The sequence below is a fragment of the Giraffa tippelskirchi genome, chromosome 3 (genome assembly GCF_054371585.1).
Source record: "Giraffa tippelskirchi isolate mGirTip1 chromosome 3, T2T-mGirTip1v1.2.pri, whole genome shotgun sequence".
Taxonomy (NCBI): domain Eukaryota; kingdom Metazoa; phylum Chordata; class Mammalia; order Artiodactyla; family Giraffidae; genus Giraffa; species Giraffa tippelskirchi.
The window spans coordinates 159417697-159430051 of NC_137277.1; the positions used below are offsets into that span (position 1 = coordinate 159417697).

Genomic DNA, 12355 nt, shown 5'->3' on the forward strand with positions numbered 1-12355 from the left:
GGTAGTAAAAAAAGTTTAATTTTTTTCTTTGTAGTATTATAAAATGTATAAAATTTCTAAAAGAATGTATTAATATATTGCTTTCATGATCAGAAAGATACTTCATTTATTAAAATTGTCTTTGTCGTTTTCCAAACTCTGAGGATATATTAAATAATCTGTTACAGTGTAACATTCACAGGACAAGTCTTTTTATCTGCTTTGTTCATTAGTGGATTACCCATACCTAGAATAATGTTTGGGATAAAGTAGTACTCCAAAATACCTTTTGAATAAATGAATGAACGTGCAAACAACTAATGTATATCCCTCTTTTAAAGGCAATTTTAAAATGTTAAGTACTGATCAGTCCCTTTTTCTGTAGAGTTGAACAATTGATCCATCCATCTGGTAGTGCAGTTGGTAAAAAGTCTGTCTGCAGTGCAGGAGACCCAGGTTCAATTTCTGGATTGGGAACATCCCTTGGAGAAGGAAATGGCAACCCACTCCAGTATTCTTTCCTGGAGAATTCCATGGACAGAGGAGCCTGTGGGCTGTAGTCTATGGGGTCACAAAGAGTTGGACATGACTGAATGACTAACACTTCACTTTCAAGTGCTATTCATAGGATGTCTTCTTTCCACTGAGGAGAGACTGCTTTCTCAGGTGCTGAAAATTATCTTTTTCATCATTTTGGAGGGAAATGACCAATAACATGGCAGATATGTATTCTAATGTATGTGAAATTTAAAATGATTATGACAGAAATCTTTTATCTTTAGTAAGTAACTTTAAATTATTCCAGTGTCCTCAGATGTAAAGAAAACCATAATTGTTAGTCAGTGTTGTTATTTTGTTATCCAATTAAAATATTTTCAGTTCCCCATCTATAGAGAACAAAAAGAATACAAAAATAATACTGTTGGGTATGGCAACTTATTGAAAAAGGACAATAGACCAATAATATATAAGAAATGCTATATTGTGTTTCATTGTAATTCAGTAAAGGGATGTTTGCAAGTAATTTTTACCATGTAGCATGCAGTTTAGATTTATGCAATTAGATATATGCCTTATTTAAAATTTTATATTTATTGCATATTTTATCAAAACTAAAATCAAGAATGATGGATTTAATAGTAACATTTGTTTTTTAATAAAATATTAAATAAGACTGTATCAATGTGTACAATGAGTTGTCTATTTTACACAGAGTTCTTGCTTTATTTTTTCTCTAGGATTCAGAATTTCCTACACATATGCAACCAAATCCAAACCTGGGTTTAAACAGAGAGAATCTTTGTCCAGCAAAATTTGACTACAAGCTGGATAACATATTCAGACTTCACGAACTTCCAGTGAGCTGGTAGGATTCTTGAGGTTTTGTTAATACCTTTGAGGTTTTGTTGTCATGTCTAAATTTTGATGCTCTTATAGCTGTTTATGATCAAAGTGGTTTGCTCTTAGCCTGTATCTGAAATTACTACTTGTAACACTGAAAGAATCTGCTTAAAGCTGCTGCAAGAACCTCAGTACTAATTGGTTTAGGCACTTGGTGGCAGTACAGCCTAAGTGCATGACTGTGCATATTTAATATAGAGGTTGCAGTTCTGGGTTAAAATGAAGCACACATTGTTTTTAGAGACGTTTGTAGGATTTATTTTAAAAACAGGATCTCAGCAACTATGCATTTCATTTGATTATTTTACTTAAAATTTTACCAGTGTACTTTTTTTCCCTCATTAACACAGTTTTGTTTTCTTTTGAGGATCATAGTTTTGCAAACCATAATCACATCAGTGTGAAAGTGAAGCTTATTATTTGGTATTTATTAAAATGTACTATTTTATAAATCTGCATATTTACATTTACAGCAAATGTTTAAAATCTTGTAAAATTTATACTGCTCTTATTCAGAGTGTGTGATAAAAATATTTCTGTGAAGAATCAGTAAATATACAGTCTATCATAGATTTCTGTGGTAGATTAATTTCTTACTAAGTGGTCAGCTTTTGTAAATAATCATAAATATATCATTTTGATTACAGTTTAGGTAAGTAATATTGTTTTCTTGTATTTGTTCATATAATCCCAAGTTTATTATTGACCTTTAAGAACTTCAGGATTTGTACAAAAGTACTTGACAAACATGTTTGTCATAATAACTTCTGTTATGTTTGAAAGAAAATGAAAAGTGAAAGTATTAGTCACTCAATTGTGTCTGACTCTTTGTGGCCCCATGGACTGTAGCCCACCAGGCTCCTCTGTCCATGGGATTCTCTGGGCAAGAATAGTGGAGTGGGTTGCCATTTTCTTTTCCAGGGAATCTCCCCCACTCAGGGATGGAACCTGGGTCTCCACATTGTAGGTAGACTCTTTACCAACTAAGTCACCAGGGAAGCCCTTGTTATGTTTAATGAGGACAAGTGTCTCAGAAGAGAATGTTAACCAACTCTAATAACGTACACTTACCTGTGATGAGGTTTTCATTTGCTCTGGATGACCTTATGTGAAATTTACTTTCTAAGACCCATTTGTTTGATTATTTGCATGTACCAAGAATACTGTCCATGATAACCTGCTTATGAGCACAGTGGATATGATCTTATCTGCCATGATCAAAACCTGTACATTAATGAGTTGAAAAAGTTTGTTAGTAGAAAGAACTATAATAATGATACATTCATTCCTTAAATAGTCTATTTCAACTTAAAACAGTTCATCTGCACTCACATCCCAGTCTTTTGATGTAAGGTCGTGACTTTTTCTTTGATTAAGTGACTGTTGATTGGAATTCTACATCATATTTCTTTCCAATAATACATCACTAACAAGTTCAATATTGTAATTTCCAAAATCTAAAACAAGAGCTTGAAACACTCAGATGATCTCCTCACTTTTCCACAGCATTAATTTAATTTTCATTGATAGCAGTTCTACTTATCACACTCATATGTCATCATCATCTTGATTAATTTTTAATTATTTCACAGTAGCAAACACAACAGGGTTTTGAAGGGTTAGTAACAAACTCCTTTGATGCTTTGTGATCCTGGACATCAGCTGGTAGGAACAGCCTGTGCTAGTCTGGTGGTGCACAGTCTGGGATCCCTGAACAGTCTAGGTACTGTAAGCACAGCCTACAGTGACCAATGATTATGTGAAGGTTAAAAGAGAAGCTTTTACTAAATGAAAAAGAGGAAAAGAAAACATGGGAAACATTTGACTCTTAGTCAAAGACGAAAATCTAGATTTCAGCTGAATTTATTTGCAGCCTTTGGAAAGACAGCTGCCCTGATAACTACTACTGCAACCCAGGGAATAATTTCTCTGTCATAATATTCACTAGCTAGCCCATTAGAAGAAAAGATTCTAGCATTATGAGCTAGACAGTAAGAAAAAAAGATCAGTTGTGAGTAGAAAATGATAATCACTAATCTTCCGGAGTAACATACCTCAAAGGAAAATTAAGCTGTAACTTTGGGACAACTCATTTCCCTGGGAAGCCCCCCTCCTTTTTTTTTTTTTCTTTGACTGTTTGTTCCTTTTCAATTTGTCTCACTTTCTGCTTCCAGATACAGCCATTTCTTTTTGGTCCCAGGTTTGTTTTTCTCTCTCCCACCTTATTTTCTTCTACTGTTTCTCTGTACTCTTATTGTATACCACCAGTCCTTAACTTGCCATAATAAAAAACTCAACTGTAAATTTCAAATGTTGCTCAGATAATTTCATATTCTCTGTTCTTAATTTTAAAACCAAATCACCACTCTCCCTTCAGTCCTTATATACACACAGAAGTTTGGTACTTTATAGATCTTTAATGTTGCTCAGTCCATCGGTCATGTCCAACCAACTCTTTTGTGACCCCATGGACTGCAGCACTCCAGGCTTCCCTGTCCTTTAATATCTCCCAGAGTTTGCTCAAACTCATGTCCATTGAGTCGATGATGACATCCAATCATCTTATCCTCTGTTGCCCCTTTCTCATCCTGCCCTCAGACTTTCCCAGCATTAGGGTCTTTTCCAATGAGTCAGCTCTTCGCAAAAGGTGGCCAAAGTATTGGAGCTTCAGCTTTAGCATCCATCTTTCCAGTGAATAGTCAGGTTTGATTTCCTTTAGGATTGACTACTTTGATCTCCTTGCTGTCCAAGGGACTCTCAAGAGTCTTCTCTAACACCACAGTTTGAAGACATCAATTTTTCAGTGCTCAGCCTCCTTTATGGTCCAACTGTCACATTCATACATGACTACTGGAAAAACCATAGCTCTGACTATGTGGACCATTGTTGGCAAAGTGACGTCTCTGCTTTTTATTACACTGTCTAGGTTTATCATAGCTTTTCTTCCAAGGAACAAGTGTCTTTTAATTTCATGGCTGAAGTCACCATCTGCAGTGATTTTGGAGTCCAAGAAAGTAAAGTGTGTCACTGCATCCGTTGTTTCCTCATCTCTTTGCCATGAAGTGATGGGACCAGTCGTAATAAAATAAATGCACATTAAATTCCATATAATTTAAAAATTCTTAATGTCTTACTAATTTTCATTTTTATAGAGTACAGTTTCATAGGTTGAAGAAACAGAAGGGCTTTAAATCAGATTAGTAAACAGAGTTTTTGAGTTCTAAGATAGCTGTTTTCTCCTACCTTTACAAGATGTTCCCCATCAGTTCAGTTCAGTTCAGTCTCTCAATCCTGTCCGACTCTTTGCCACCCCATGAACCACAGCATGACAGGCTTCCCAGTCCATCGCCAACTCCTGGAGTCCACCCAAACCCATGTCCACTGAGTCAGTGATGCCATCCAACCATCTCATCCTCTGTCGTCCCCTTCTCCTCCTGCACTCAATCTTTCCCAGCATCAGGGTCTTTTCAAATGAGTCAGCTCTTTGCATCAGGTGGCAAAAGTATTAGAGTTTTAGCTTCAACATCAGTCCTTCCAATGAACACCCAGGACTGATCTCCTTTAGGATGGACTGGTTGGATCTCCTTGCAGTCCAGGGACTCTCAAGAGCCTTCTCCAACACCACAGTTCAAAAGCATCAACTTTTCGGTGCTCAGCTTTCTTTATAGTCCAACTCTCACATCCATACATGACTACTGGAAAAACTATACCCTTGTCTAGATGAACCTTTGTTGGCAAAGTAATATCTCTGCTTTTTAATACGCTGTCTAAGTTGGTCATAACTTTCCTTCCAAGGAGTAAGCGTCTTTTAATTTCATGGCTGCAATCAACATCTTCAGTGATTTTGGAGCCCAGAAAAATGAAGGCAGCCACGGTTTCCACTGTTTCCCCATCTATTTGCCCTGAAGTGATGGGACCAGATGCCATGATCTTAGTTTTCTGAACGTTGAGCTTTAAGCCAACTTTTTCACTCTCCTCTTGAACTTTCATCAAGAGGCTCTTTAGTTCTACTTCACTTTCTGCCGTAAGGGTGGTGTCATCTGCATATCTGAGGTTATTGATATTTCTCCCGGCAATCTTGATTCCAGCTTGTGCTTCCTCCAGCCCAGGGTTTCTCATGATGTACTCTGCATATAAATTAAATAAGTAGGGTGACAATATACAGCCTTGACGTACTCCTTTTCCTATTTGGAACCAGTCTGTTGTTCCATGTCCAGTTCTAACTGTTGCTTCCTGACCTGCACACAGGTTTTTTAAGAGGCAGGTCAGGTGGTCTGGTATTGCCATCTCTTTCAGAATTTTCCATAGCTTATTGTGATCCACATAGTCAAAGGCTTTGGTATAGTCAATAAAGCAGAAATAGATGTTTTTCTGGAACTCTCTTGCTTTTTCGATGATCCAGCGGATGTTGGCAACTTGATCTCTGGTTCCTCTGACTTTTCTAAATCCAGCTTGAGCATCTGGAAGTTCACGTTTCACATATGGCTGAATCCTGACTTGGAGAATTTTGAACATTACTTTACTGGCGTGTGAGATGAGTGCAATTGTGTGGTGGTTTGAGCATTCTTTGGCATTGCCTTTCTCTGAGACTGGAATGAAAACTGACCTTTTTTAGTCCTGTGGCCATTGCTGAGTTTTCCACATTTGCTGGCATATTGAGTGCAGCACTTTCAGAGCATCATCTTTGGGGATTTGAAATAGCTCAACTGGAATTCCATCACCTCCACTAGCTTTGTTCCTAGTGATGCTTCCTAAGGCCCATTTGACTTCGCATTCCAGGATGTCTGGCTCTAGGTGAGTGATCACACCATCGTGATTATCTCGGTCATGAAGATCTTTTTTATACAGTTCTTCTTTGTAGTCTTGCCACTTCTTCTTAATATCTTCTGCTTCTGTTTGGGCCCTAACATTCTGTCATTTATTGAGACTATCTTTGCATGAAATGTTCCCTTGGTATCTCTAATTTTCTTGAAGAGATCTCTAGTCTTTCCCATTCTATTGTTTTCCTCTGTTTCTTTGCATTGATCGCTGAGGAAGGCTTTCTTATCTCTCCTTGCTATTCCTTGGAACTCTGCATTCAAATGGGCATATCTTTCCTTTTCCCCTTTGCTTTTCACTTCCCTTCTTTTCACAGCTCTTTGTAAGGCCTTCTTAGACAGCCATTTTGCTTTTATGCATTTCTTTTTCTTGGGGATGGTCTTAATTCCTGTCTCCTGTACAATGTCACGAACCTCCATCCATAGTTCATCAGGCACTCTGTCAATCAGATCTAGTCCCTTAAATATATTTCTAACTTCCACTGTATAGTCATAAGGGATTTGATTTAGGTCATACCTGAATGGTCTAGTGGTTTTCTCCACTTTCTTCAATGTAAGTCTGAATTTGCCAATAAGGAGTTCATGATCTGACCAATAGTCAGCTCCCGGTCTTGTTTTGCTGACTGTATAGAGCTTCTCCATCTTTGGCTGCAAAGAATATAACCAGTCTGATTTCAGTGTTGACCATTTGGTGATGTCCGTGTGTAGAGTCTTCTCTTGTGTTGTTGGAAGTGGGTGTTTGCTATGACCAGTGCGTTCTCTTGGCAGAACTCTCTTAGCCTTTGCGCTGCTTCATTCTGTACTCCAAGGCCAAATTTGCCTGTTACTCCAGGTGTTTCTTGACTTCCTACTTTTGCCTAGAATATATTCTCCAGTAACTCCTGTTAGTTTAAAAAAATCCTTTTTTCTTGACCAACTACCCCGCTCCCTGCCCCGACGAAACCTATGCTGTTTCCCGAGAAGCTGCTCTGCTCATTTCCCTAAAAAGGTTGGCAATAGTGCTGATTGAACAGTTTCTACTCAGTCTTCCCATTCATTGGAACTCCCTTTCTATCCTCTACTCTGGAAGTAACTCTTGTTAGTCATTGGCTGCTGCTATGCCCACCACCAGTGGCCACTCACTGATTCTTCTCCTCTTAGCTGCAGTTGATGCAACCCACCACTCCTGTGTTTACTCTCTTGACTCCATTATTTGCATGGTCCTGGTCTTCCTGCTGGGTCCCAGGCTGTCCTGCTCAGTGTCTTGTCAGCAGGCTGCTTCTCTTCTGCCAGACCTCTGGCTGGTAATTGCCCTGGCTCAGCCTTCTGGCTTCATCTTTTCTCAGTCTATACTTTTTCCTGTGGCCTCTTCCAAGCTCAGTCTTTAAGTACTCTCCACAGAGTGCAAAATGGCAATCCACTCCAGTATTCTTACCTGAAAAGTCCCATAGACAGAGGAGCTTGTTGGGCTACATTCCATGGGGTCACAAAGGGTCAGACATGGCTGAGCGGCTGAGCACACATGATAGATAATCCCCTTGGCGATATCTCTACCATTGACATCTCCCTTCAGCTTGAACATCTAATAGGCTTCTCCAAATTATCATCTTCAGAAAGAACTCTTGTTTTCCCTCAGAAAACTGGCTTTCCTGATCTTCCCCATTTTGCAAAAGCAAAATGTGAATTTACATGAACTTACTCAAGCTAAAAGCCTAGAAGTAATTTTAATTACTCATTCTCTCATCCCACAATTCCCACCATTAATCCAAGAGTAAGTCTGATACGTTTTGCCTCCAAAACATATTTACATTTTCCCGTTTCTCTCTATCTATATTACTGTGGCCATATCTCACACTATTGCAAAAGCCTACTAATTCATTTACTTCATGATAGCTAAACCTATCTTTTAAAAATATAAATCAGATGATAAGATTCACTGCTTTCAGTACCATAATGTCTTCCCCCTGTCTGAAAGTAAGATCCCAAACTTCTTACTGAGGCCTACAACACTCTGCTGGTTGGGACTGCTGTCCACCTCTCATTGCATTGACCACATGCTCTCCCTGCTTCCTTGTTCAGAACCCTAAACTACCCAATCTTCTCCCTATTCTGCAAACCTGCCACACTTATCTCTGCCCCCAGGTCTTTACACTACCTCTTCCCTCTATTTGAGTTGTTACTTCTCCAGTTTGTGCAAGTCTGGCTCATTCTTATCTCTAAAATCTCAGCTCAGATGTTACCTCCTTGGGTAGGCAGTTCCTGAAATATGTAACTAGTGTTTTACTCCTCATTCCTTCTGTTACTGTCAGTCCTAACATTCTATTAATACTTTATTTCCATCATGGAATTCAGCAGGCATGCAGTATATAGTATTTTGAAGTATTTTATAAAGTAATTAGCCTCCAATTAAAATAAATAAATTAATTTACCAAAAAAATGAAAAAGAACATGAAATCTTAGTGTTTTCCTAATTTATAGATGGCAGAGACCCACTAAATATTCACCAATTCAACTTCCTCCTCCCTGGGCCCATTGGAAGAGTCTATCTCCCAGCCTTCTGAAATGAGTCATCTCTTAAGTCTTCCAATAGGATTCTCTGCTCTCTCCAGTTTCATCCTCATAGCTGGAATCAGCAAACTTTGAAAGTGACAAGTTGTGTGGTAGAAGGCACTTGCATCTCTGAGTCATGTGTTGCTTGGGGAGTTTTCCAATTGTCATCAAGCTTTGCCTGACGTCCTACTTTAACTTCCCTAACTAATGCACAATATTTTTGTGAAAATAGATGTGTTAGGATATATAAGATTAATGAAACATTTTTTAAAAAGAGAGACTCATTCAACAAAAATGTATTTACCATTTCTCAGGTACTACTCTGGACCATTAACTAAATACGTAGAAATCTGTTTCCAGCAGCTTATATTTGTTACAAGGAACGAGTAATAAACCAATAGTGAACACATATATGCTCTTGTATCTTTGATGACCATAAGTGCTACAGAGAAACACAAAGCAGACAGAGGGACATGGAATAGAGGGTGGCTTGAGGTTAAACTCGAGGAGCCAGGACTGTTCTGAGAGGCTGACATGTAATAAAAACCTGGAGTAGATGAGGAAGTGAGACATACAACAAATCAAAAAGAAAATTAGAATTGAGAAAACAACAAATGCAAAGTCCTATCCCATGAACTTCCATAGAAGCAGTCATCAGAAATAAATAAAAAGTGACTAAATAGCTTTTAATGCAAAATAATGGGCATCATAGAAATGCAGTTTTTTAGCATGGATCTATATATATCTGGTAGCATGTCCAGAATGTTCCAACAAGGAGTCTGCTGGAAACAGAGTAAGTGAACTTGGATTAATAGAAGAGGAGAAGAAAATGAAGTTAGGTACTTGGGAACCAGAGGGAGTGAGACTTAAGTCTTCACGGATCATAGTAAAGAGGACTGTGAATTTTATTCTGAGAATGTTGGAAAGCTATTAGAAGATTGTGAGAAGAATTATGCAATTTGGCTTATATTATATAACAACAAGATGTTCTGACAACTGTGTGGGAATTAGACTGTCAATGGAGGTTAAGAGTAGAAGCTGAAAGACTAGTTAGGAACTGTTTCAGTAATTTAAGAGAGTTATAAAGATTTTCTGGCCTAGAATGATAGTGTTATAGAGACTTAAGTGGTAAGATTTTTAGTTTTTGATGAAAAAGTGAGCAGGATTTTGGGTAGGCTGGGTATAGGCTGAGAGAGAATTACAGATGACTCCAGGGTTTTTGGTCAGATCAAAGGAAGATAGGGTGGCCATTAATTTCAAAGTTAAGGGAGGGCCAGGTTTGGAATGTGGGGTTGGTCATGTTATGTTTTGGATGCTTATTAAACTTGCAAGTAGACTTAGAAGTGAATGGGACCCCTTAGGCTCCACTGTGAACATAATTCACAGCTGCATGTTCTGCCTGGCAAGTAGTTAGTTTCATGTCAGTACTGTCCCATGCACTTCTATAGAAACATCACCAGAAATAAAGAAAAAGTGACTAAGTAGCTTTTAACGCAAAAAAAATGGGCATCATAGAAATGTAATTTTTTAGCATAGATCAGTATTTCTGGTCTTCTTTGGGCTACCAATTATATATGTTTATAAGGAATCACTACTATATTTTAAAATATATTTCCAAATTAAATATATTAAATCCTTTCTATAATTATAAATTTAACTTGTATTTTACAATGTGTATTTATAAAATGAGGATCCCTGGTGGCTTAGCGGTAAAGAATCTGCCTGCAATTCAGGAGCCACAGGTTCAATTCCTGGGTTGAAAAGATTCCCTGGAGAAGCAAATGGCAACCTGCTCTAGTATTCTTGCCTGGAAAATCCCATGGACAGAGGAGCCTGGTGGACTTTCAGTCCATGGGATCGCAAAAGAGTCAGACACGACTTAGTGACTAAACAGCAATTTACAATAAGCTTAATTTTGTTATTTTCATGATGTTTATATCTCCTAAACAGACAAGCAATATATTAGAGCAAAGTATATATTTAAACTTTGAATTATCAAAAGAAAAGAACTTATAGTCTCTTGAAGCATCAAGAAAATTCTCCTTAGAAGGGTAATAATTATATGCAGTAAAAATATTTGTAATCATTACTTACAAGGAGTGTACAGAATATTTTAAAACATTTTCTGTAGTATAAAAATATATTCTGTTGGTTTTGTGGTTTACTATCAAAGTACTAAGGTATTCAGTTATCTTCCCTTAAATAATGATAATATTTGTGGCCTAAATTTTTAAAAAGGAAGAGGTACATAAATTTACAGTAAATGTAAACATACACTTGTATGACCTATTTATCTCTTTGGATATGTTCCATAAATAAATACATCATCTAATTAGGAGATCAGATTCTGAATTTCTTTCAGATTGTCTTTAGTGCCCTTGCCTCTATCTGTCCTCAGCTTTAAACTAAGCTTGTTTAGGCACTTTGGATTTGTTGAGCAGCTGTCATCTTCCAGAAGGGGTTCTGATTTGTTTTCTGAATCAACTTACAGCTAAAATTATGGAAAAACCTTTTCATTGGTTATGCATGTTGCACAAAGCATTTTCAATTCCAGGTCTGTATAGACTCAGAGAGAGACCGACAGTTATCCTTCTGGGGCTATAACAGTTTTTCATTCTGTTTTAATTATCTAGATCCATAATAGTAACCACAGTGACCTACAAGAAGGTATTGTTGGACATATTATAATTATATATAGCGATTATGTGTAGCACAACAATGCATAAAATCCCACTTATTAATTAAGGTTGGTAAAAATGAAACTATGCTTATCTTCCTTAGGACGTGGCTTCACTTTTTGAAAACATCTAGTCCTTCAGTTTTTACCTTAAGCTCTTTTCTGGGGTATGTTCTTATGATAAGTAAAGTCAAATTTCCGTGGAGTGACAATGCAATAATTTTCCAATAAACATGGAAACTCTCTCTCACTCTACTTTCTTACTTAGCTGCCTGCTATTAATAGTATTTCCTATTATGTAATAGAAAGGGAAATGGAAGTTTACAAAAAAAATATAATCCATGAAATACAGAATGTTAGGGAAGATGGTTTAGGGCAAGTATCAATGTACTTTTCTTTTTAGCAATATATTTACTGTTTCAAGCTATATCATAATCACACATATACTAATAATTCAGTTTAAATAATCAGGGATTACAAGATTTGATGAAGCATAAGTAATAAGTGGTTTCAGTAATTTTTGTCATTACTTGGGGTGTCTTACTTAAATTTGCCAAGACTTTGTCTTTAATCCATGCTCAAGTTGATGCATGTGGAATGATAGCTCATAATTTATTTTTTCCTTGCTGTTCATAGATATATGGTGAATGAGCTATAAGTATCAGTGCTTGTGACAGTAGATTTAAATCTTAAGCCAATTTTGGCAGTTTTTTATGTGACCATGACCAAGATGAAGTTATCATGTTCATTTTATATGATTACTTTTTTCATATCAACCGTGTTTTATAATCTAAGAGTAAATAGTAAAACTTTTTTTATTAGAGTATACATCCAACACAGGTAACAATACTTGTACTTTGAATTCAACTTTAATTTAAAATTACTGACATTATCCCAAGACAATACTATTAAGTCAGTGAAAGTGAAAGTTGCTCAGTGGTGTCTGACTCTC

At 37.0% G+C, this 12355-nt stretch overlaps 1 protein-coding gene across 7 annotated transcripts in view; it reads left to right on the top strand.

The window, feature by feature from the left end:
* SPAG16 (sperm associated antigen 16) overlaps positions 1-12355 on the top strand; it is a 981998-nt gene that overhangs the window by 142065 nt on the left and 827578 nt on the right. For all 7 annotated transcript variants that reach the window (XM_081583025.1, XM_081583031.1, XM_081583028.1 and 4 more), the window contains one exon: positions 1218-1345. In XM_081583025.1, coding sequence (XP_081439151.1) covers positions 1218-1345 — 128 coding nt within the window. The remainder of the gene's footprint in view (positions 1-1217; positions 1346-12355) is intronic.